The sequence below is a fragment of the Microplitis mediator genome, chromosome 2 (genome assembly GCF_029852145.1).
Source record: "Microplitis mediator isolate UGA2020A chromosome 2, iyMicMedi2.1, whole genome shotgun sequence".
In the NCBI taxonomy this organism is placed as follows: domain Eukaryota; kingdom Metazoa; phylum Arthropoda; class Insecta; order Hymenoptera; family Braconidae; genus Microplitis; species Microplitis mediator.
Window position 1 is genome coordinate 6,890,715 of NC_079970.1, and position 27,477 is coordinate 6,918,191.

General features: G+C 27.1%; 3 protein-coding genes across 3 annotated transcripts; 2 read left to right on the forward strand and 1 right to left on the reverse strand.

The window, feature by feature from the left end:
• Positions 1-1,943: 1,943 nt before the first annotated feature.
• LOC130663447 (zinc finger protein 468-like) lies at positions 1,944-27,338 on the reverse strand. Its single transcript, XM_057462683.1, has 4 exons — positions 26,838-27,338; positions 24,939-25,748; positions 23,169-23,701; positions 1,944-2,097 (listed from the first exon to the last, which is right to left on the reverse strand). Exons 1-4 carry the CDS (start codon positions 27,003-27,005, stop codon positions 2,070-2,072), a joined length of 1,539 nt encoding a protein of 512 aa, XP_057318666.1. The 5' UTR covers positions 27,006-27,338; the 3' UTR covers positions 1,944-2,069.
• On the forward strand, positions 6,129-12,251 carry LOC130663448 (dentin matrix acidic phosphoprotein 1). Its single transcript, XM_057462684.1, has 4 exons — positions 6,129-6,296; positions 8,887-8,967; positions 9,075-9,775; positions 11,747-12,251. Exons 1-4 carry the CDS (start codon positions 6,255-6,257, stop codon positions 12,126-12,128), a joined length of 1,206 nt encoding a protein of 401 aa, XP_057318667.1. The 5' UTR covers positions 6,129-6,254; the 3' UTR covers positions 12,129-12,251.
• Positions 15,014-17,881, forward strand: LOC130663454 (uncharacterized). Its single transcript, XM_057462691.1, has 2 exons — positions 15,014-15,132; positions 15,636-17,881. Exons 1-2 carry the CDS (start codon positions 15,097-15,099, stop codon positions 16,266-16,268), a joined length of 669 nt encoding a protein of 222 aa, XP_057318674.1. The 5' UTR covers positions 15,014-15,096; the 3' UTR covers positions 16,269-17,881.
• Positions 27,339-27,477: the final 139 nt, after the last annotated feature.

Sequence of the window (27,477 nt, forward strand, 5' to 3'; positions counted from 1 at the left end):
TTTTAAGCAGCAAATTTTACAGTTTAAATCGACAATATCGAGTTTGAAACTGTAATATTTGTTATTTCTGTCAAATTTACTGGTAAAAAATGTAATTTTTACAGTTTCAGACTCGGAGCGCTTTACTACTCTACGAAACTGTAATTTTTCAACTGCTCTTTTTTCCGTGTATAATAAATTGTATTTAATTAATTTCAAAAAGACTTGTATTATTTATAAAATCGAAGTATCAAAAATTATTAAAGGCGAGAAGATAGAATATAAATTTGAAACATAATATATTGGTGATTATTAATAGCTTATTTATATCATAAATAATTTTATTGTAAAAAATTTTCGGAGTCCAAGGGAATGAAATCTGAAATAATAAGAAGTGGATGATTTTTTAATTATTTAATCCACTTGCAGTGAAATTCACTTTAGAAGGAAGTTTACGTTAACATTAAAACTCTAGATCTGAGTATATGCGGATAGAAATGAAATCTACATTACTCCGAAATCACTCCCGTTTTTTTACGGAGTACAAGCACTTAGTATTTCTTTGAAAAAAGGAAATAAAACAACTTTTTTTTTTTGTTTTTAATTAAAAGCACTTAAAAATTTCTTATTATTTTAAGGATAATTGTCATCGAAATTTAATTAAATTCTACGCCTACATAAATTTTTCATATAGTTACAAAAATTCACATATAATCTTCAATTAAAATACAATATCACTAAATAAAATTGTAAAAATACAATACCAACTTATTTTAAAAAATTTTAATTAGTTGTAGCATGTTGAGGTTGTAAGTTTATACACACGTTCAACATTAAATTTTCTACACAGAAAAAAAAGAACTAACTTATATAAATTGAGAACGACAAGTAGTATAATGATAAAGTGATCAGTAATTACTATCATTCTAAATAGTAATTTTTTCATTTATGATTAAAACGTTAATAATTACAGAATAAGTATGAAAATTTATTGTTTATGCAAGAAAAATTACTATTTGAACTTTAAAAATTGTAGCTGATACTTAGAAAATTGACGATACGTATTATAAAATTTATTATTTGGAATTTAAAAATTCCCCATATTGACACCCGGGTTGTGAGTTATAATTTCATACACTAATTTTTAAAGTTTTTTTTCCGTGTATAATTGTAAATAATAAAATAAAATTTTAAATTAATATTGATAATTTTTTAAATAACTATCGCTCGTATAATTGATTTTATGGAAAGTTAATTATAGGCAATAAATGAACAACAATTGAAATTAAAAAAAAACAATAAATAAATTGTGATTCATACTCTCATTCATTTATTATTCGGAAATTTGAAGTACTATAAAATAAATGTATGTAAATAAATTAATTTATAATCATTTTTATATTTTATATTCATGACAGATTTCAACTAGTGCATAATTTCAAGGAATTTCCCTTAAATATAAAGTCAAATTTTTAACTTGAAAAAAAAATTACCTTTTAAACTTTCGAAACAAGATGATTAAAGGTAATAATCAATATTTATTAGTTATTTTTTTTTATATGGCGTTGGATAGTCCGTCAGAATGGGTCCCGTAGATAAAATAGCACCTGGACCCCCTAATAATCCACCCTTATTAGCAAACCAACCATTGCCACCAAGAAGACCAGCGGGTTCAAGTCTGTCTGTATAAAATCCATTATCATCGAGCCCAATAAAGTTGGCTAGTCCGTTCATGTTAGAAAATTGTCTTGCTTTAGTACTATCAGCTGGAAATATAGAGCTCAATTTTGTAAAAGTGTCTTTTAAAAATCCAAAACTGTCTTGGAAAAATTCTTGGGGCGAAAATTGAAATCGTGATAACAGTGGAATTAAAAAAGTCGTAAGTAAATTATTTGATGCAGGTGATGAATTTTCATCATTAAATAGCGGCTGAAAATTTGTCGTTGTATTTGTTGATGTGTCTGCCTGATTTCTTGGCTGTACTAATTTATAAATCGATGATAATTGCCGAAGAAAATTATTTTCAATACTATTCGACTGAGACATTTTGTAATCTTTATCATTCTTCTGGTTCATCTCGATCGAACGCTTCAGTGGTTTAGATTCAACTTCAATGTACTGTAAGATGGAAAAATAAACATGAAAAAAGTAAATGAACTCGCAGAACAACTGAATCATAATGAATGATTGTTTTTTTTTTTTTTTTTTTTTTTTATTAATACACATTATTAAATTACACATGACATCACGACTTACCGTCAATAGTGTACTTAGAATAGCAATGAATATTATTTTTTTCATTATTGAATCAAAATAGTTATCAATTTTCGAAATTTAAAAAAATATACGTATTGTATACGACACTTTAGAAGTTTTTATGTCAAACCTCAATTGAATAGAATTTATATTAATAAACTGTTACTAAGTATCTCGATGGAATATATATAAGTTTTTTCTACGGTGATCTTTCTTTAAGCTTATACGGAAATATTATCTTATGAGGGTGCCCGTATTGAACAAAATCATATTATGAAATATCTTTTACATTATATTCGTAAAGGAAATGATGATAAAAAAAAACAATACAAATATATTAATATACTAATAAGATATTTCAAAATTTTTGCGTAATTGGTGATATTATATTTTAAAAATAGAAATATGTAAATATATTACATTTAAATATTTAATATTTTAGATTAGAGGAAAGAGGAGGGGGGTGGTACGCCATATTTTTCATAAGTATGCGGTGTAAAATGAGACACTACACGGAGAGAAAAATATCGCCAGATTAAGTATACGTATCGCTATTCTGGCTATACGCTGTATAGTCATTTTACTTAACGATACGCCGTATAGCCAATTCAGCTATACAGAGTATCCTCACAGTGGATCGTCAAAATGACGATCTGTATCCTTATTTTAGGCATTTTATGAATCGCTGACATGACTATTGCGCAAACTCTGTATTTAGGCATCCGGCAACCGAGAACAACGATACGTATAGCCAATTTAGCTATACGGATCCTTACGCTGGCTATACAGATACTTATATCAACGAAACTACATATCGTTACAAAGGCTATTCGTCGTATTGTTAAATTAAATAAACGAATACTTAACCTAACTCAAATACGTATCTTTATTTTAACGATACTATAGATTATTAAATTAATATGAGAGTATGCCTATATTAGGTATACGAATCGTTATTCTGACGATACGTCATTTGAGGATACATTGGATAGTCATTCTGGCGATATTTTTCTCTCCGTGTAGTTTTTAACAAAAAGAAATTGTTATTCTTTGTAAGTGTTGATGTATATTCTCTCGTAAAAATATTGGGTGAGTTGGTCACCCCAAAAAGTATGACCATTTCAAAATTTTGACTAAAAAAAATTTTCTAATGCTAATTATTCAAGTTGTCATTATTACAAATCGGTAAAAAAATAACTTGAAGATAGAATGAACTTAAAAAAAAATAGTTCTTTTTTATTTAATTTTTTCGTGAACTAAAAAAAAATTTTTTCTTCTTTAAAGTTAATTTTATCTTCAAGTTATTTTTTTTACCGATTTGTAATAATGATAACTTAGATAATTAGCACAAGATAATTTTTTTAGTCAAAATTTCGAAATGGTCATACTATTTGGAGTGACCAATTAACTCAGTATTTTTACGAGAGAATATATATGAATATTTGCGAAAATCATATCTTTGAGTGTTAAAAAACGGTGTCCCATTTTACCCTTCCCTTTCTCTTAAAATGAACCAATGACAAGTACTGCAAATCAGTTAATATTATTACTGCGAATCAGTTCCAAGTATATCACTGATTAAATCAGTGATATACTTAGGACTATTTTTGCAGTGAACATTCACTGATTGGAGTACTAATCACTGATTCATTTTAAGAGAGCTCTCTTGCGCTGAAAAAAAGAAATATTTGTCCCAAATGAATCAATTTATTTGTGGCTTTTTTTTAAATATTTTTTAATGACAAATAAATATACTTGGTACAACAAAATATGACAGTTGATTCAAATAATTTTATAATTTGACCGAAATATATAATTTATTTGTGGTAAATAATTGATATATTTGTGGTAAAGATATTAGATTTCTGACAAATAACCTAAACTTTGGCGATACTATACATATATTTGAAGCCCTTATTTATTTGTAGCAATTGGATCATTTCTTTACCACAAATAAATCACTTATTTTACGCAATAAAAAACTACTCAAATATATTATATCTTTCTCACAATTAAATATTTATTTGGCCATATCCAAATATACGATATCTTTGGCTCAAATGAATCTTTTTTTCAGTGTGTAAACAGAAAATTTTATCCCTAATTACTAAATTCTGAATCTTATTTATAAATATTTTTTTTTAATGGATGTGCGTTTTAAAATTTTCAAATTATATTATATATTTTTTTTTTAATAAATGAATAAATAAATTGGTCTGATTAATTTCATAATTCAATCGGATCTAATTTGTAATAAACTCAGTTGATTGCAGAGAGAAAATTCAAGATCAATAATATCGTATGATAAACATATTTTGTTCGTTCTGTAAAATCACGTATAAAAAAAAAAATCTTCGACCTCGGAGAACTTATAGACATATATCTCATTACATATTTTGGATTGTCGAGCGAGAAAACAGCGGAAAGTTTTAGGGCTGACCCTCGGGGTCAACTATTTTTCATATATTTTGTAGAGCACCAGAACTTTTAACTAAAATACAATAATAAAAATCATAAAATAATAAAAAAAAAATAATGGGAACAAAAAATTTGAAACCGGTCAGGCGTAATCACTTGAAATCCTGTAGTGACTTACCTTGAAAACAACTGGCGGCAATATACTTCATGGAATTTAACTTTTATTTGTAACCATTTAAAAAATAAATAAATAAAAAAAAACCATTTACTTGTTTATTTTTATTTAAAACATTCGTACAATACCTATCATGTTTTTCTATATATTTTATTGTCTAACGATTAATTTCTTTGACTCAAAAGCACTCAGCTTACAGTTCAAATTTTTTTATCGAACTTTTTTTTACTTTTTACTATTCGGATTACTACCGAAGTACAGGAAAATTGAGACTTAGAGGTCAGGTTTACCCTTGAGAATTTTCCTTCCCCCATGAAAAAAATTTATAAAAAAAATATATATATATATATATATATATATATATATATATATATATATATATATATATATATATATATATATATATATATATATATATATATATATATATATAATATGTATAAAAAGTATATTTTTAATAGCTAATTTTTGGCCGATTTTCATATATATTTTAAAAGTAATTTAAATATATATTAAAAATATATTTGGGAATATATATAAAATACATAGGAAAATATACAAACATCTATATTAAATATATATAAAATTATAAAAAAAATATCGGTATGAACATATGTATTTAATATATTTTTTTTATATTTTCCTATATATATTTTTTATATATTTAAAATATATAAAATACCTATGAAAATCGGCCAAAAGTTAGCTACTAAAAATAGATTTTTTATACATATTTTATATATTTTTTTCATGTGGGTTTTTCTTAAACACTTTCATATATATATAAATATATATAACATAATAAATATTATTTTTATCAATACAGTGATTCAGTAAAAATCCTGCTTTCAAATTCCCGAATTAAATAAACAAAAGTAAAAAATCACAACTTTGATTATATTATTGTTATTGTCATCACATCAAATAAATATAAAGACATTTTTTAAACGATGAAATGCAGTTTAAAACTACTATACCTCGTTCACCGAGAACTTGAACTTGAAATGCAAAGTCGTTTCTAGAGTTGAATCAGATCTTACATTAATAAAGAAGTGAAGTGAGGCTTAACAGTCAACAGACTAGAAGGAATGTTCAAAGAATTAAATAGAGGATATAATATTAAATGTATGAATATATACAAGCAAGTGTATATGACGTGCAGCGATTAAAAGATGCGAATATTTAAATACACAAATGAATAAATAAATGTACATGTGTACATACATGAATGTGTTTTCTTGAATAAATCCATGTGTTTGTGAGATACCGGCGGCAATGCCGAAGACCTTAAACCGTTACTGACTCTTCGATACTCTTCAGTCTGAGTCTACCGATCGTCCGGCCAAGTTTACTGTTTATTCACTTGAATTTTAAATTTAAATTATATTTTATTTATATTATTGCCAAAAAAAAAAAAATCAAAATCATGAAAATTTACTTGGTATTTATTTTACTCTTCTTTCGGGAGGTAAGCGACCGCATAATTATTATAATAATAAAATAACTAATACTCTTAATAGTACTTTTAATAATAACAGTAAACTTATTCATGTGGTTAATTGTATTACGTACTTGGAAACATAATAAGAAAGTTAAGTTTAATTGTTAAACTCGTAACAACATTTTCCAGAGTATAATTAAAAATTAAATTTTCTTAGCTCTCAGTAATTTGTTACATAAAACCACGTCAATTAGTTTCAATAGTATAATTAAAGTGCATTTTAACAGTTTAATGAAATAGACAGCTCGTTAATTGATTTTCTTGTTTTGATAACCATATAAATTGACGTATACGAAACTCAATACATTATTAATTATAAATATATATAATAATTATGTAATAAATATTTCACGAGATATTTGTAAATAATTAACTTTATTTATTAAAATATATATTGTGAATTTTAAATAGACAGTGATTTATTTAAAAAAAAAAAAGAAGTTTAGTTTTTTAGCGAGAAAAGTGATTCTATAAATTTTTATGATTTCCCAAGGGCGTCCTGTCAAATGCAATTAGCATCCTCGGTAATGACACGCTCGTAACTAAACGAGGTTCATATTCGAGAAACTGGGTCACCGATTTATTTTAACATGTTCTGCACTCCCGGTTTTTGGACTAACCAACGCCCGATAAATTATCGTTAATGTTAATATTTCTAATAAACTGATAATCATTTATGGACGTTGAGTTCAGAGGCTAAAATCTTAGTTGACACAGGACTTAATATAAAAGATTTCAATATTTTATGTATTATTATTTTTTCGGTATAACAAAATACTTTAAATTGCGGTGTCATTTTATAATAAAAATAATTATACATGACAATCTTCATAGAGGGTAGAGGTACCATTTTAGGCCACTTTAGGGCTAGTTTCGGACGCTAAAAATTTAAATAAAGTAACTTGTAGAAAGCAAAATGACATAATTAATTTTTAAAATGTGTACAGATACTTTTATCACACAGTTACAATGGAAATTTTATTTTATACTTTTTCATTAACTAAAATAAAGTATTACACTGTAAAAAATTTGGAGTTAATTCGGAGTGATTACGCATTTTATTTAAATCTGAATTGCGGAGTCACTCGGAGTTGCGGAGTTTAAAAAAAAATCACTCTGCATACGGAATAAATCGGGAGTTTGTCTTTTCAGCTGAGTGATTTCGAAGTGATATAGATTTTATTTAAATCTGAATTCACTCCGATTCGGAGATTTAATGGGAAGGCATCAGTTGCCTACAATTTTTTTGCCGACAGTTCTATTGCCTACAGAAATAAAAAATATGAACATATAAATGAATATATTTTCAATCATTAACAATTTAATTAATTTTTAATCTGATAGAAAACAATGAAGTTTCCAGTTAATATTGTGGAAACTACCGTGGTTCCGATATTTTTCAGATCATCTGAGTTTTTTTTTTTTTTTTAAATGATCGGTCCTGAACATTTATTATTTCTCATCAATAAGTTCTTGATTTTCTTAGCAAATAAATCAGAAGCTTCTCTACATTAATCAGGTATTTCTCTGATGGGTACACAGTTGAATTGTAATCAATTGGACATCATAAAATATTTTTTTAGTAGGCAATAGAACTGTAGGCAATAAAGTTTGGTAGGCAACTAAGCAGTATGCATTTATTATGTACGAAAAAATATTGTAGGCATTTGATATAATCGGCAAAAAAATTGCAGGTAACTGATGCCTTCCCAGTTTTAATATTAAAATAAACACTTTTTAGGAGTGAGTTTCACTCCGACCCGGAGTTTCAATATTAAGTTAAACTCCCCTTCGGAGTGAATTTAACTCCGAGGGGATTAAATAAATAAACAGTCATCATCTCAGCATTTACTCCGAATTTACTCCGCTAATTTTTTTCAGTGTAAATGCTCTAAAATAAAACAATGTCCACAAATGGTATTTCTATTTTACATCATATACATTGAGAGACAAAATAACTTCTATTAAAAAATCCATTCTTGATCTAAGAAATTAGTCTATTATAAATTTGCAATAAAACTCTTTTTTATGTGAAGAACTTACAATTTTTTTCGTAGTTATTCTTTTTGAAAAAAAAAGTTTACTTACTACAAACATGTAAAATAAAAAAAAAAGATCAAATTCTTCTATAAAAATTTTAAATGCATATTGATTGAAATTTTTCATGCATCTGAATATTTTATTAATTTCAATAAAATAAATTTTGATAGGAGAAAATTTATTTATTTTTTATTTTGTAATTAAATCTTTTTTTCACAAATACTTACTGCTCAAATGAATTAATTGTTTAAATCAAAATAAAACTTTATTGCAAATTTTCAAAAAATTAATTTCTTGGGTCAAAAAAGAATTTTTTTTATAAAAGTTATTTATTCTCCTAGTGTATACTTTTTGTCACTAAAATCAAGTGACGTCTGCATAAAAATAAAAAAAAATTTATTAATTATATGTAAATTTTTTATTTTTATAAATGATGGAATAAAAAAATATTTTCTTAATTTAACAATAAACATTTAACAAAAATAAAGTAAACTAATTCGATAAAAAAATTTTACAGGCTAGTACTGGCCCAGCAAAAAAAGGTCCTGCATTTTCAACTCCTGTTTATTCTGACTCATTTTTACCAGCTGCAATGCAGGTGAATATAAAAGAAAATAATTTATTATGATGGATAAAATAAAATGAGTTAAAAAGTAAATATAGTTTACAAAAAATAATTTAATATATTTAATGTATTTACTCAAGGTTATTTTTTACGCCGTTGAGCAACTTAAATCTCTTCAAGTAGAAGAAACAGAGCAAACAACGACAATAATGTCAACGACGTTCACAACGACAGTATCAACGACAATGTCTCATGAGCCTGGACAGCAGCAACCAGAAGCAACAGCTCCATCTAATCAATTGTCAACAGAAAAACCTGGATTGAGTCAAGAGGCATCAATTGTCGAGATGGAAAATTCAAATGATAATCCCAGTACTCCGTCAAGTGACAAAGAGATGCCAGAAATGGGTGAAGAAACGCCCGAAATAAATTATGGAACTCCTGAGACAAATCACGAAATCCCTGAAGAAAGTCATGAGACACAAGAAGTTAATCAAGAGACTCCTCAGCCAGAAAAAGACATTACATTAGTAGATTACTCAAAGGATAAACTCACTGACTCAGTCTCTACTACTTCAATTAGCGTTGAAAGTCAGCAAAGTAATAAGTCCAATTCGTCGTCATCCTCGTCGTCGTCGTCTTCAGAAGAAGCCTCGTCGGAGGAAGATAAAGATGAAAAGATTAAGAATAAAAAAGAACCTACAGTTGATAGCGTTGTTCAAGAAATTTATGGTATCATGAAACCACAAAATAAAACAAAGAATTCGTCTGAGGAATCTGAATCAAATGAGTCTCGAGAGTCTAACGATGAAAGCGACGAAGAGGATAATGATGAAAATAGGTGAGTTTGTTTATTAATCATAATGTTTTAGATCATTTTAGCAAAATTAAATACAAACAGTCTCAATAATTGAGTGCTAATAGACATTAATTATAATGTTCAATAAAACATTAGAAAAATAATTTATTTTAAAAAATATTAAAGGATTTAGATTCTTCATTTGTTTAAATTAAAACAATTAACATTATTTTTGTTCAACGGTAATTAAAAAGTAATATCATTAATGATGTTTCAAAATCACGTAATTATTTTGAAAATAATATTAATGTGGATATTGTAGATTTTATGTACATTTAATATGACCAAATTAATTATAGCAAATTACGGCAGACGATCTATGCCCTGTATTCCCCTTGTTCACGACCGGTTTCCACACGACTCGTACGAGATTAATCGAAATATCATAATTAATAAACTAATCAATTATTTATTTATTCATTTATTTATTTATTAACGCCACTCGGCAATTATACAAAAATTCACACAAATGTGTGTCTATAGAACATTAGTATACAATATAATATAATTAAGTATAATCTCATAAACTAACTAATGCATTGCACAGATTTCCATCATAATCTATACAAAATCTAATATATAAATTATAGCAGAAAAATAAATATAACAGAAAATTATCTTGTTCATTCTGCGACGATTACAAATAAAATAGATTTTATGGAATTAATTGAAAGACGTGAATATGGAGGGTAGAGATTAGACTGATTAAAAAAAATCGACTATTTTTGAGTTTTCAAGAATACGCTTCCAAAAGTTTTAGCAGAGTAAAAAAAAACCCTGTGAAAATTAGAGCTCTTAAGGGGTAACGGTAACCGATTTTCAATTCAATTCAATTCTTGGACAAACAATGGAAACCTAAAATAGAGCCTTTAGCGTTTTTTAAAAACTTACCAGAGGGCTAGAAATTTCGTATTTTCAAATATTATAATTCGTCTCCGAGAAAAATTGTTTTAAAATTCTCGTTTACTCTACACGCAAAAAAATAAATGATAAATTTTATTCGAATTTTCAATTGATTTTTATTGTTCGAACCATAAACCCGCATCAAAGAAGGTTCATAAATAATATAATATTGAAAGCGAAAAAGTATAAGAATGATTTTCTAAAATACATTGATATGAAAAAAAAAATAGTCACTTTTGGTCTTTAAATTTTATCGCTTAAAATGATAAAACACGTCATCTTGCCATATAGATATAGCCGCGCATCAGTAATACTTTAGGTTAATTCTTTCCCATACATTAAAAGCTTACAAACACAAGTAAAATTTTATTGTTTCAAACTATAAAAACTGATGCGCTTAAGATATACTTTTTGACAATTTGAAGAATAATAATTATATACCGTTGTACATAAAATCAATTGTTCGACATTGAAAATTTTATTTATCATACTGAATGTTTTTTTACTTTTTTACTATCAACTTTAATGTTCCAAACAGCGAGTGTTGAAGCTGAAACGTTAAATTATTATAATTTAATTTTTTTGTCTACCAAACTATAATTTCTATTACTTGTAACATGATTTATTTACATATAAACTTTAAATTTAAATAAGTAAATTAAGATTATTATAATTTATTCTATAAAACCGCGAAATTACTGTTTGAAATGATATTAAATTGTGACCACATTCTAAATTTTTAGTTATCAATTACTAATTTTTATAATTCATTTTTTTGCGTGTACGAGTGCAACAAAGATAGTCCTGTTTATTTTTCTGAGTGTGAGAAAGAGGTCCGGTGGCGTATCCTCTTAATATCAACATAAGTACTTCTTGATTGCAATTTTCCATTTCCCTTCTAAATGGCATGGGAAAGTGTTTTTTTTTTTAATTATGGAATTTTATAACTAATCAACAAATAAGTTTAGTTGTTAGTTGATAACTTAATTTTCCATATTAACTTTTTTTTTGTTTTTGTAAATTAATCAGCAATAAATTTTGGTTATTCAGATTTACTTTGCTGGGGGAAAAAGTAACGCAAGTCCCACGACCAAGTTTATCAACTTATCTAAGGCGTTCAAAGATACCACCAAAATGTTCCGTTCAACAGTTAGCCCTTTTGTACGACGCGCTGAGCAAAGACGCGAGAAAGCAAGGCTTCGCTAAATTTTCCGGCTACTCTGATGAAGTTCTAAAGACCCTCGAAACTTCTGCCGAAGGTGGAATTGGTCCACAGCTTCAGAAACTCTTAGAAAAAATTTTAGAGCGTAACGAGGTCACAAGAGATGACGCTAAGGTTAAAATCACAGGAATGCTCAAAGAACTTAAGGAACCAGGCAGTGAAATCAATAAGGACCTCAGACCTTTGTTGCCACTACGCTTTAATCCTTGATCAATATCATAAGTTTTACTATAAATTCATACTCATTTATATTATTGTTCATCTTCAAACTTTTCATTATCTTTTTTATAACAAACAATACTTTAAGTAATCAATAAACTTTGATAAATAATATTCATTATTATTCCTCTTTAAATATTTTTATGAGACAAACTAGCAACTACTTCAAACATATATTCAAACTAATTATAGCAAATAACGGCAGACGATCTATGTCCTGTATTAAGTACGTACAGACTCACTCGTGCATGTGAGTAGGACTAAACATAGATTTCTAGCCATTGGCCCTTGTTAGACCCCACACATCCCCTCGAGTAACATAGATACTATGTATACCCTCGGTACAATGTGAGCATCCCCAGCAGATTTCTGCACCCAGACCTTCCGCACTCTGCTTTTGGTATACATAAACTATATCGCGCCACTAATTCCAAAAGGACATATTTTTATACGCCCTTTTGGCTTTAGTCCCTAAGTTTAAAACCAAAAGGGCGTATAATTTATTTTTAATTGCTACTCTTATTGTAGACTTATTCTAAAGCTGAAAATTGGAAAAAAAATTTTTAGCTACAAAATCCCGAGTCAAAACCCAAATTCCAGTTTAGTCCTCAAAAGCCTCGATTTCTTTGATGTTTCATTTGCCGTCTAGAAAGTAAGTCTACTTTAGTACTAAAAATCCTCAATGAGAACTATGAGGTCTAAATCGCATAATTTATCGATTTGAAATTATAACTAAGGCCTCAAAATCCTCAATGAATGAAAAGTTATACTGCGGACTTTGAAAAATTTTAGATAGAAAAGGGAGGGGAGATAATACATTGAATGAGACTTTTGAGGCTCAAATGTGGATAAAATTATTCCTGAATGTTTTGAGTATTTTGAGGCTCTAATCCAGATTATGTTATTCCAGTTTAGTCCTCAAAGTGATAAAATTGGTCGTAACTACTACTTTGAAGACTAAACTAGGATAACTTTCTATACTGTTGTCAATCTTCAAATTCTAAATTGATCCTCAAAAACCTCATTGAGAACTTTGAGACTTAAATCCGAATTTGTTTTTGACTCGGGATAAATATGCAAAACGATCGGCGTATAAAAATACGTCTTTTTGGAATTAGTAACGCGATATACAGAAAGCTCTATGAGAAGGCCTGTCAGGCCCAGCCAGTCCTTATACGTTTAAATGTATAAACAAATTTACACATATACAGGCATAGGTACGTGATTTTGATCACAGTTAACAAATTATGACATAAAATTATTAGTTTATATGGTACAATTCGTATGCACTGTAAAAAATTTTGAGCCTGCGGTGTGGTGTGAATGATTTGGTGTTAAAATTTTTAACACGGCCGGTGTGAAAGTTACACGACGCACGGTGTTAAATTTTACACCGTGTGAACTAGAACGTTCACACCGCCAATAGTGTAAATGTATAAGTTATTAATTTAAAACTCGATTACTTCAAGACTAAGTATTCAATTTTTATTTGAAAATAATCTACATTAATAATAATAATGATATACTAGCTCTGCAACCTATATATGATTTGAAAATTTCGAACTACAGATTATACTATCGGAAATCTTTCAGCTAATAACACCGAGCGGTGTTAAAAAAAACTCTCATACAGAGTTAAAAGTGCACCACTTAATATTTCACACTAAGAAAATTTCACACCGAGCAGACCGTGTAAAACCCTCGGGGACCATTTTCACACCAAAAATTTTTGACAGTGTCAGTTACTATACTACAATCTGTCTAATGACAATAAATAATTGGGATGAAAGAGTAAAACGTGGAGATTAGAGCTTTACCCAATAGCAAAATACTCTAGTGCGAATAGAATCTATAAATATTAAAATATAATTTTTAAAATCATTATTATTAATAATAGGAATAATTTAAAAAATAATTGCTCCCAAGTTCAGCTGTTTCACGTTTCAACGAACAAGGTACACCTATTATAAAAGACGTTGGTGTGCTAAAAACTTCAACAAGAGCGGCAGGTAATAATGAAATGTGTACGTGAGTACATCGAAATGGATAATGCAGTAAGCGCTCGATAACTTTCAGTATAGAATAACTACCAGAATTAAATAGAATTTTGTATCCGGCCATTATCGCGCAAAATAACACTAATACATCATAAGTTCCCATAAATAAATAAAAAAATTTCTCTCCTCCTAAATAAAAAAAAGTATTTTAATTTTATAAAAATTTTTAAAATTACGCTCTTGACTTTAAATGAAAAGTAAATATTTACCGTTTAGTTTATAACTTGAATCTTTGAAACTTTGTTTTCACAGTGCACTTCTTACCTAATGAATAATAAACATCTCACAACGTTACTTGTAAAGATAAAATAAATAAAATAAAAAACAAAAAAAAAAAAAGTAAAGTCACTACACTAAATGGAGGGAAATGAAATATTTATGAACGTTCCAAAGCTTTATTGTCCCTGATCCCTCGGGAATTAATCAATGAATCAGTGTGGGGAAATATATGTATATATATATTTACGTCAATATATACTCGGCAGAACCACAAGTGATATGATATACCTGTATATAAATTCTATACCATCCAATTAAAATAGTTTTCATTGTCCACTTTGACAGAGCAATTGGTTTTATTCTATTGTACTAAAATATGTACACTATAAAGAATATAAGCAAGTGACCCTACGTGACAGGAATAAAAAATATATTAGGCAATCCTGCACTGAAGATTTGGGCCGAAGACATTGGCGCAGAATTATTAAATAAAATTACACAAGTTAAGTGTCAATTGTTATATTCATTGTATGAAAAATAAAAACAACAATCGACGCCTTTGGAAATTTTCTTGATATAAAAATGTCTTGCGGTCAATAAGTCCTTCAGTTATATTGCAAATGCAATCATCGATGTTTCATTTTAAAAATTAAAAAAAAAGTCATTTATTATTTTTTTTTAAAATGAATTATATAACAAGTTTGTGTATAATATTTTTCGTAAGTTATTTTTTTTTCAATTATTAAGGCCATTCTCAGACACATGGCGACCACAGATTTTTGAAACTAAAATTCCCTGACTTTTCGAGGTATCCCAGTCAAATAATTAAAAAATTTCCTGACCATATGTAGTTATATTAAATCATTGGAAATATCTATTTAATTTAAAATAAAACGGTATAAGTCAGTTTGATAAATAATCAATCAAATCATGTCAAATTTTTTGGCCTAAAGTTTATTTACCAAATTTCGTTCAACTCCTAATTGATAGCAACTGTGAGTTATTTTTTAAAAATCTATACTCCGGTGAAATTGTAACTGCATCGTTTTTTTTCAATCAATGCTTTAATTTTTTTTAATTAATTAATAAAATTTTAATACTCTTATGACAGTTTAAGGTCATTAAATATTTTTCAAAATGGGGGGGGGGGTCTAAGAATGGCCTTAATTAAAGTTTACAAATAATAAAAAAAAATAAAAGTTATTCAAATTTAATTAAATAGATAAATTTATCAAAAATAAACGGTTCGCCTCAAATAACGAAGCTAGTGCCGTTGGATGACTGGATTGCCTTCAAAGAACGTTCAAGTCAAGTTAAACCGTTGGATAAATTATTTGGAAAATTGCGAGCGACTTATGATTTTATATTTCACAGACCTGATAATGTCAGCAATGTCGAAAAAATAATTGCTGATGACAAGTCATGGAATAGCGAAGAAAATTTAAATAACAAAAATAATGATAAATTTATTGCTCCAATGTTGCCATTATTCAATCACATTGCGTTTAAAAATAATAATAATAATAAAAATGAAGATGATGTAAATAAAAATTTATATATTCAATTATATCCAAAAGAAAATGTAATAATGTCAACACATGAGAGTTCAATATCTCGTATATCCAAAGATAATGAATGGCCGGATGATATAGAGACTATAGAACCATTGAGTCAAGTAGAAATTGATAATGAGAATATTGATAGATCAGTTGAAGCAGTGACACCATCACAATCAGGATTTCAATTTCCCATTGCTGTAGTTCGTGCTTTTGCCAAGTGGCTTGAATCCATTCTCGGTTACACACATCAAGCTTATTCAATAATTACTCAAAAAAATAACTCATTCGTTCATTAATTATTATTACTTTTTTTTCTCACAACTACACAAAAAAAAAAATATTTTTAATCAAGAAAATATTTTGGAAGACAAATGTTTTCAGGAACCAAGTCAAGATTTTCTTGAGCCAAGAGAATTTGTCGGTCAGAGAAAATTTCTACTTTATCCGAGAAAATTTAGGTTTTCAAAAAAATTTTCTTGAATCACAAAATTTACTTTCAGTCGAGAACTTTTTTTTTCTGTGTAAAGATGTGCGAATAGTTTGAATTTACGAACTATTCGATTCGAAATCAGAATCGATTATTTCGAAATTTTGGATACTTCGAATTATTCGTAATGGTCTGTTCGGACCCCCCGTCCGGCGCAATGGGGCGCCCCCGTATACCCGGGAAAATTAAAATTCATAATTAAATTATTAGAAAAAAAGTTAATTACCAATAAAAAACAATGTATAAATTATCAAATGTTTCGATTAAAGTGAAATTCAAGTAAGCGAATCTGAATGTATGATTATGAATCATCTTTATAACTAGTATCAAAATGAATAAAGAAAAATGACAATTGTTAATTAATAAGAAACATTAATAAAAATCAATTTTATTATGCTACATGCACACACAATTTACACACGCACATTTACTGCAGACAGATAGTATGATAAAATCGATTTTCATTTATATATTTTTCAAGGCTATTCTCAGACAGTGCCCCCAATTAGCACACTTGATAATTCATACATTTTTTTTTTTTTATTGGTAATTAACTTTTTTTCTAATAATTTAATTATGAATTTTATTTTTCCCGGGTAAATGGCGAGCGCCCCAGTTCGCCGGGCGGAGGTCCAAACACACCATAAGTTTTCGAATTATTCAAAAATTTACGGATAATTCAAAAATTTTCTTTAGGAAAACTTAAAATTGTAATAGTTTTTGTAATAATTCAAATTTTTGTCAGAGGTAAATAGAACCCAGACATGAATCTACAAAAAAATTGTTTGTGGTTAATTTAAAAACTTAGCTCACCATTAAATAAAAATTGAATATTTGAAAGCTGACCAAAATTTCCTCGATTAAAATCGAACAATTTGAAAAGTTACAAATCGACGTTCTAATTAGTGAGTTGTTATTCTTAATATTTTTTAGTAGGTGATTATGTGCAATTTTCAGATAGTAATAGTAAGAAAAAATATTATTTGAGTAACCTAGACTAAAATATTATGTATATACTAGATATGGAACTGATTTTTAGATGAAAAAATTTTTAAATTACTTTCTTTTTTACATAAATGGAGGATTTTCTGAAATGGAGTTCGACAATTTGCTAATTGAAACGTCGAAATAATTCGAAAACTTTCAAATAATTTAAAAATTGACACATAATTTGAAAAGTTATGAATTATTTTAAAAGATTCAAGCAATACGAGAAGATTTGAAGTATTTGAATATTTCAAACTATTCGAAGTTTCGAATTATTTGAAAATTTGAATTCTTCAATTCAAACCCAATTCGCACATCCGTACTCACAACATAATCGATACTAAAAATGTATTTACATATCTATGACTTAATATGTGTAATCACTGTACTTTCATTTTAAATAAAATTAAATATATACTATTTTCTATATAAATAATTTATATTTACATTACGACATATTAATATTTACACAATTGAATTTGTGTGCTATCAAACTCTTATGACGAAATAAAATTTAAAATTAAATAGGTAGAGACAATATATAAATATATTTATATATTTATCAATCTTTTTATTTATTTATTTTATTCAAAAATATTTCGGTTTGAAAAATACATGTTATTTTTATATTCATTTATAATTACTAGTGTAATTAATTATTATTTATCTTATTTTCATTTTTATTTTATTTTTGGCAATTAATATCTTTTATACTCAACAGTTTATTTTATCGCGTTAAATTTAATCATTCTTCCTTTTATTTTATTTTAAGTGTCTTAATAAAAAAAAAAAAATATTTTTTGGTTGTAATTAATTAACCATTTGTTAGTATGTTATTTTAAATAAATTATAAATATAATTAATAAAACTGTTTTTTAAAAATGTGAACAAAATAATAGTCAGCCCGGGTCAAAAAATAACTTGATCTTAACTTTTTTGACTTGATATTGACTACACTTACTTTTTTTAACTTCAATATCACTTTTGTAACTTAAAAATTTAAGTCAACTGTCAAATTAAAGTCCCGTTGACTTGAATTTAACTTAAATGACTTAAATTTAAGTGAAATCCAAGGCAACGTGATTTCAATTTGACTTAGTTGGCGTAAATGGGTATTAAGTAAGACAACTTATTCAAAAGCAAGTCAAAACCAAATGTGTTTTCATATCTTAAAATATGTTTTTAATTTATTAAAAATAGTGCCCGTGTAAAAAAAATTGTTAAAAAAAGGTCAAAAAAGTGTTGACTATTCTAAACTTCAAACGTGACACGACGAACTTTTTTTAAACATTTTTTAAACTTTTGAAAATTCAAGAGTGAAATCAATAAATGTCTTAATATTATTAAGATATGCTAAAACGAAAAATGGCCAGAAATAGTTCGAAATCCGTTTTTTCTGAACGTATTTTGCACTGAAAAATGTTAATTTGTAGTATCGAGTCAATTGTTTTTTTCTGTGCATTTTTAGAAGTTTGTAAATCGTATAAAAAAAGTTCGTCATTGTGTCAAGTTTTGAAGTTTAGAATAGTCGACACTTTTTTAACCTTTCTTCAACAATTTTTTTTTACACGGGTATATTCTGTGACAAGGGATGAAACAAGACGATTTTCAACTAGGGCAAAGTTGGCTGACATCACCCGCAGTCTAAAATCGTGTTTCATCCTGAGTCACACCATATTTTTCATGATTACCTGCATCGGAACTTCAAGTTTCAGTGTCTGCAGCCAGTAAGAAACGAGTTAATTTCAGCTGATGATAAGGAGAACTGTTAGAGAACGAGAAATCTGAGATTTACAGTCACTTATTAGACAGTAAATAAGACAAAATAGTATATTACACACCTAGGGCAGTAAAGTAAGAAATGTCTTAGATCACATGTAATTGTTGGCCGATGCTGACAAACATGTGATCTGAGGCTATCTTATTTGCTGCCTAAGGAGTGTATACTATTTTGCTGCTTGACGGAGCCGGAAAGTGGCAGCTTCGTTTAGCACAGAGGAACGAAAGTTGACGTTTTCCTCCCAGAGATGAGAAAATGAACATTAAATATAACTAACGTCGGGCAGAAACAATTGTGTTCCCAAGGGAAGAATCACGCATGTTCCTGCCCGCTGTATGCAGGTATTTGTAAATTACGAATTCTAGCAGTTTGTTTGCAGCATCGGCTTGAAATTATCTTGTTTATACTGACTGTAGAGACACTGAAACTTTAAGTTTCAATGCTGGTATCATAAAAAAGAACTTAAACTTCACTTCCTTTATTTAAAAATTTTTAAATTACGCCAAAATCAAGTTATTTTTTTTACCTGGAAAGTTTAACATATCGACAATTAACTATATGCAAATCTTTGGTTTTTTTAAATTTAATTATTTTTTTTTTCACAATATTTATATGGAAGATTATCAACTGTATTATTATTAATACTACATATTACTTATCGATGATTTATATTGATATGGAAGAAGATACAATTGTCGCGAAGAAATTGTCATCATTATTATTATTGCAGTCGTATTAATACTAATTGTGAGATTTAATAATTTATTAATTAATTATTTAAAATACTGTAATTGATATGGAAAAAATTTCAATTTTCAACAGGAAGATCAATTGAGTTTTATTTCATTTTAATTTTTTTTTTTGCCATTTTAATTATTAACCAAATGAATATTGGGCGAAATTTAAATCTATTAATTACTAATATCTATACTATCCTAAATAGTAAGTATATACATATACAAATAAATGTAATTATTTATTAAATTTTCGTTACGTAAAATTGGATAATTTTTAAAAATAATAATTTTTTATTATCAATAATAAAGACACCGTACTAATTATTAAAAATTATAATTTAATTTAAAAATTTAACAATCGATTATTTCGAATTAGGCAAATTTATTTTATTTAGAAGCTCAATAAAATAAACATCCATTCTCTCTTATGGCAATTCAAGTTATTAGATAATATTTATTTTTATGATTTATTTATAAACATTAAGACTGTAGACTAGATTACGGTTAATAAAAAAAAACCTATAAAAATTAACTAGTCTTACAGTACTATATATCCATTAAATTGATTGCTTGGTTTATTATTTAACTTTACTGCAGTACAGAATTAATAATATTCGAATAAAAATTTAAATACTAACATTTAAAAAAATTTGATATTTTAAATCGTTTTTTATTTAAATAAGTCGTGATAAATTAAATAAAAAATAAAATAAATATATTAAAATAAATGATAAATAATGTTAGTATTATTTATTGTAAAAATACTCATTTAAATCAAATGTGAGAACAAGTTTTCAATTATTTAAATATTATATAAACCAAAATAGTAAATTGCGTGACAGGAGATTGAATAAGACAATTTTAGACGAGGGTGAAGTTGACTGACATCACACGAAATTTGAAATCGTCTTTTATTCCATGTCACGCAGTATTTTTTTCATATTATCTGCATTGATACTGAGAATTTTTATGTCTGGTGCCAGTCGTTGACATTTTTAAATTAACGGCAACTTGCCGACATACTACTGCCCCAACTTGTCAAGTTTAATTCAATAAGTAGATGGAAAATAGCGGGAAACTTTCTGTTAAATTTGTCTTAGCGGCAGTAAATTGTCGCCAACTTTATGGGAAAGTTGAAGGCATACATCAGTTGCAAAGTGTTAATTTACTGACAAGTTGACATCAAGTTAATCGCAACTTCTCGGAATGCCAGACTTTCTGATCGGAAAGTTGGTGTACATTAGTTGCAAACAACTTGACGACAACTTCCAGCTTTTGTAACTGTTGACAATAAGTTGTTACCAACTTTCTCAGAAAAATGGCGACATTTTACTGCCGCAACCTGCCGACAACTTTCTGAAAAATTTGAAGGCAACAGCGTCAACTAATGGAATGTCAACTTTTGCGGCCAATTTTCTCAGAAAGTTAACATCAACTAATGGAAATGACAAATTGCTGCAATAGCTTACTGCCTACTTGGCTATCAGGATCACTGATGAAAAACGATTGCTAACAGGGCGAAACATGATAAATTCTGAACGATAGGGAAAAACTGATCTGCTTTTTCCCGCTCAATTACATTGATCTGAAATTGGCTTTTTTCGACTGACAAAACAGGCATTGAAACTCAGTTTTAATGCAGGTGATATGAAAATAATCTCGTTACAAATAAACAATAAAAATTATGATATAAAAATAAAAAAAGTTTCTTTTCATTAAATTCTAAAAAAAAATCCAAAATTTCATAATCTATAAAATTCTAATCTAAAATATCCGAATACTTTTAATTTTTTTTTTTTTCATAAAAATTAATTAGTTTATAAAAATAATAAAAAAATACTCAATAAATTTGACAGATTATGGAAATAAATAATTAAAACTCAATTTGTTTGATAAAAAATATCGAATAGGATCACACCGATACGTATGTAACTTAGTGGCACATAAAATGTTCTAAGTGAACAATCGGCAAAGCAACCTACAATGAAGCTGGTCACAGCCAATAGTGCAGTCATTTTCGTTTTTATAACGAACTATAGACAATTGTCTCCTAATGTTAAAACATCAATTGTAAAGCCCACTCTACCTTAAATCGTTACTCTCTTACTTAATTTAATTACTCTAAATTTACATATAAAATAAAAAAAAATACATATCTCATTGACGATTTTATAAATAAAGTTATTTTGTAAACTGTTATTTATATAAAGTAATCGACGTAAACGCGTTAATTGTCATCGAAAAATCAAGCATAAAATAGCTATGACTTTTAAATATTTAAATGTAAATATTAGGGGTGTGCGAATTATTCGTATCGTCGAACTATTTAAGTCGAACTGCGAATCAAATAATTCGAATTATTCATAAATTTTCGAATGATTTCAAAATTTTCTTCGAAACGATTTAAAATTTGAATATTTTTCTCCATAATTCAAATTTTCGTCAGAGGAAAAAAGAACTCAGACACGAATCTACGAAAAAATTATTCTTAGTTAAAGTAAAAGACCCAGTACCCGATCAGGAAACTAGTACTCAATCACTCCATGTATTTGTATATCTATATTTACTAAATTTTACTAAATATATCTATACAAATACATGAGTGATCGAGTACTAGATCTTACCTCAGACGAAAAATAAAAAAGAGATTAAGATACGAGACCTAGTACCCGATCACTCATGTATTTGTATATTTATATTTAGTAAAATTTAGTACAAATACCTGAGTGATCAGGTTTTAGTTCCCTTATTGGGTACTGGGTCTCTTAACTTACTCTAAAAACTAAACGATCCCTTAAATAAAAATTGAATATTTGAAAACTGAATGAGTGTCAATGTAGCAGACATCAGACAAATTTAAAATTACAAATAAGTATAGTAAATAATTAAAAAAATAAAAATAAAAAAAATGCGCATATAAAAAATTTTAAAATTAATAAGTGCATTTTTTTTAAATATTATTTTTTTAATCATTTTCTATACTTATTTATAATTTTAAATTTGTCTGATGTCTGCTACATTGACACTCATGAAAACTGATCAGAATTTTCTCGATTCGAATCGAGTAATTTGAAAAGTTATACATAATTCGAACAAGATTCGCACACCCCTAATAAATATAAATGACAATGAAAATTACAATTATTGCTTTGAGAGCATATTTAAAATTTTTTTTACCATTAAACACTAAGATGGCATTAAATACCTTGTATTTTGGGGTAAAATTTCATTCATATTGACAGCTGGTTGTTGATGAATTCCATTTTCCTTTAAAGCTTGTTCTTTGAAAACGGAAAAAGTTTGACTCAATTGTTGATCTTTATGTAAATTTTGTATATGTTGTAGGAATGAATTTTGCTCTTGTTTAATAAATGTTCCATCTTTCAATAGATAATTCAAATCATGTTTTGAAATATCACCCATTGATTCAATGGTTTCTTTTATTTCAATCGGTACTGAATCTTTTTTACTTTTTCCGCGTCTGATACCCAAATGTGTTTGTGTGTGTTTGTTTAAATGATCTTTACGTGAAAATGCTTTCTGGCAAATGTTACACGTAAAATTTTTATCGCCCGAATGGATTACAAAGTGCCTCGTTAAATGTTCGTTTCGTTTAAAAGCTTTTTGACACACAAGACATTTGAATGGTCTTTCGTCTGAGTGACCTCGCATGTGCTGGTCCAGATGCTCTTTTCTCTTCAGCATTGCACCACACTCTTTGCACTGGTACTTACGTTCCTGCAATTCAGACAATATTTATCCCAATTAATTATTTGTTATTTTTTTTTTTAATTTATTTTTAAAAATGACTACTTTCTTATTTACTAAATCATTCGACACATATTTGCAGCTTTGTTTTTTTTATCTTTGTAGACATTTGTACAGTTAAAGTAGATGATAAAAATAAATTTTAAATATTTATTATCATTTTAATTTAAAAAAAACATAATTTCAATTTATCTTTATAATATTTATTTTATAAAATCTGTGTCAAATAATTAATATGAAGACAAAAGAAAATTTTTTTACTATTTTTAAATATTTTATGAAAAAGAAATTTATGGCGGGTTCAAAATCTCTAGTTTAGATTAATAATTTACTTGAATGTTTAATTGCAAAATGATTCCTTACAACTTTTTTTTTTTTTTTTTGAATGATTATTTAACTCAGTAAATTAAATAAATAAAAAAATGGCACAGCGAAATCTTAAATTTTATGAGTGTGAATGCAGCAGACGATTATAAATTTTTTAAATTTTATAATAAATGAATAAAATGTAAGTAGAGTAAAAATTAAAAAATGCATATTTAAATAAAAGCAAAATCCGTACGCGCATTTTTTTAAATTTCATTATTTCAATTAATTTATTTATTTATTTCAAATTTATAAATTATCTCATGTCTGCTACATTCACACTCATTAAATTTGGAGAAAGTAGTAGGTATTTCAAATTTGAAAATCGCTACAAAAAAATTAATTATCAAAAAGAAAATTTTTGCAACCCAAAATAGGTCGAGACGTGTCTGGCCCATTATCAACTTGATCTGCATCATTTTTGTAATAAGAATTATATGTTTGCTAATTAAGGGTATTCTTAGTCAGTGTCTCCTACTTTTTAAAAATATTCAATGACCTTGAACTGTCAGAAGAGTACTAAAATTTTATTGCTTAATTAAAAAAAAATTGTAAATTTACAAAAAATTTACTCAGTTGTTATCAATTAGGAGTTGAACGAAATTTGGTAAATAAACTTTAGCCCACAAAATTTGACATTCAAAATTATAATTGACATGAAGATTCTACTGAAATTTATGTGACGAATTTCGTTTAAATCTCAATACATGTGCATATTTTTATTTATTTTTTTTTTTAAATTAAATTGTTGAAAAAAAATTCGAAAATTATTAATTGTCTGCTAACTTCAGAATCATTTGACAGTGGCCTTAATATTTAAAAAAAAAATTTTTAACTGTACCTGAAGATGTATCTGAATATGTTGATCAATGTCAGATTTTTCTTGAAAAACCATACTACATTCAGGACAACAATAAAGAAGTGAACCGTCAATACACGTAGTGATTTTAATCTCACCCAATTTAGCACGAAATTTAACTTTGCGTTCCGTCTTAGGTGAGTCTGTTTGTATTTGCTGTTCAACTTTTATTGGCTGTTGTATAGATGCAGCAGTACTACTACTGCTATTCAATGGATCAGTCTCAATATGAATATTCAAATCAATCGGATTAATATTTGTCGGTAATTGATCTGAGTTTAAATACTGATTACCATTTTGTAGATTATTTCTAAAACCCGGTACACTTGGAATATTAAGAATGTTATTTATCGGTTGATCGTTTCTCTCATCATCGTTATCAGCTTTGTCTTTTTTCATCGGCTCGGTTTGAAATTTAATCAACTGCTGCAACGTAGCCAGGGGTAATTTCGTTGCTTGTAACTTTTGCAAATACTCAGCCATACTTGCGCTCTGCAACTGCAGACTGTGTGATTGATCATTATTGCTGATATTACTGTTGCTTAAATCACTATTAACTTCCTCGGATTTTATTGTTGATGTCGTATCAGCTTGCGAGGTTGTAGGCAAATACACATTTGATAGTAATCTAACAGGTAAACTATTTGATGGCATACCACCAAGTAGTGAATTATTTTGACTGTAATTTGGAATGCTTATTGTTTGGATTGCTTGTTTTTCACACAATTGCATCAGAGCATTTGAATTTGACCAGGCTAGTAATGATCCTGGATATTTATTCGCATTGTTGGCCTATTAGAAAAATAAATTGTTATAGATATAGTTCATTTTTATTAAACGTTGTTATAAATTTCATTTTTAAAAAATTTAAAACAATTATTTGCTGGTTTTACTAATTTTTGTAATGAAAAATAATTAGGGTCAGAATTAAAAATTTTTTAAAATATTTATGATCTTGGAGTTAGCAGACAATTGACGATTTTTGAATTATTTTTCGACTATTTAATTACAAAAAAAAAAAAAATAAAAATATGCAGGTGTAGAAAATTTAAAAAACTCTGGGTGCAGTTTTTTAAAATAATTTATCGTTGTTAAAAAAATTCAAACAATTAGCAATTTTTGGATTATTTTTTTCAACGATTCAATTTAAAAAAAAAGCAAACGAAAAAATGCACATGTAGAAAATTTAAAAAAATATAAGTGCAAGTTTTTGAAATGTTTTTTTTTTATAATTTATGGTTTCCAAAAAAGTCCAAAAATTATTAGACGTCAGCTAACTTCAGTATCATTAATAATAATGATCCTGAAGTTAACAGACAATTAACAATTTTTTAATTTTTTTCAACTATTTAATTACCAAAAAAAACTAAAAATATGCACATGCAGAAAATTAAAATAATTATAAGTGCAATTTTTTTTAAATATAGTTTTTTATGAGTGTGAATGTAGCAGACATCAGACAAATTTAAAATTATAAATAAATAGAGTAAATAACTAAATTAATAATATTTTTAAAAAATACACTTATTAATTTTCAAATTTTTGAACGCGCATTTTTAAAAATTGTATTTTATTAATTATTTACTCTATTTATTTGTAATTTTAAATTTGTCTGATGTCTGCTACATTTACACTCATATTTTTTTTTATAATTTATCATTTCTAAAAAAATTCAAAAATTATTAGACGTCGACTAACTTCAGTATCAGTTTGATTATAGATTTCACTTTTTAAAAAATTTAAAATAATTATTTGCTGGTTTTAATAATTCGTGTAATGAAAAATCCTTGAGCTCAGAATTAAAAATTTAAAAAAATATCCGAATGATTATCAAACTTTGTATATATTATGATTAAATATCAAACTATGAACAAAACTTACCAAAACTGATTGTTTTCCTGGATCACTTGTAGTGTAAACAGAATTTTGTCCACCAAGTAATTGAGCCGATGTTGAAGTAAAATTTGAATTTGATAAAAAATTTGATCGTGGATTTAATTCCGAAAACTGTGGCAGTCCTTGAATGCCACTTTGTTCCGAAAAATTCATTTTAAATAACTTAGAAAATGAATTATTATTTTATAAAATTAGTTTTCGTATTAACCTTAAATGTTAATCACAACGTTTATTTTTTAGTTTAATTTTATTCACAGAACTGTGATATGTATTGTAATTTTTAATTTCATTTTAATTGAGGAGATTACGGTGAGTTAAATTAAAACCAGGTAAGTATTAAAACAAATAGTTATCATTATTCTTAAAAATAACAACTATTTGTTTTAATATTTTAGTGTATTATATCACAGAGCATGTACAGCAATAATTGCTTGGTGCTTGTTGTATATTTTATAATGCAGATCGCGTCATTACAATATGGCTGCAGCCACAATTTAAATTATTTTTCAATAAAGTATCTCGTGTGATTGAGGTTAGACAGACTACCAACACTCGACCAATCAAATTCGAGCTACAAGAGAATCACTTGTTGTTCTTTACTACCATTCGCTTCATATTTTTTTAA

Bases quoted from the DNA above. Each gene is read 5' to 3' on its own strand.
- LOC130663447 (XM_057462683.1), bottom strand. From the start codon at position 27,005: ATGAATTTTTCGGAACAAAGTGGCATTCAAGGACTGCCACAGTTTTCG. The intron at 23,702-24,938 runs GTACAGTTAAAA...TCTGAATTGCAG, and splicing joins ATATTCAGATACATCTTCAG to GAACGTAAGTACCAGTGCAA. The intron at 2,098-23,168 runs GTATTTAATGCC...TCCATCTTACAG, and splicing joins ATTTTACCCCAAAATACAAG to TACATTGAAGTTGAATCTAA.
- LOC130663448 (XM_057462684.1), top strand. From the start codon at position 6,255: ATGAAAATTTACTTGGTATTTATTTTACTCTTCTTTCGGGAG. The intron at 6,297-8,886 runs GTAAGCGACCGC...AAAATTTTACAG, and splicing joins TTTTACTCTTCTTTCGGGAG to GCTAGTACTGGCCCAGCAAA. The intron at 8,968-9,074 runs GTGAATATAAAA...TATTTACTCAAG, and splicing joins TTTTACCAGCTGCAATGCAG to GTTATTTTTTACGCCGTTGA.
- LOC130663454 (XM_057462691.1), top strand. From the start codon at position 15,097: ATGAATTATATAACAAGTTTGTGTATAATATTTTTC. The intron at 15,133-15,635 runs GTAAGTTATTTT...TTAATTAAATAG, and splicing joins GTTTGTGTATAATATTTTTC to ATAAATTTATCAAAAATAAA.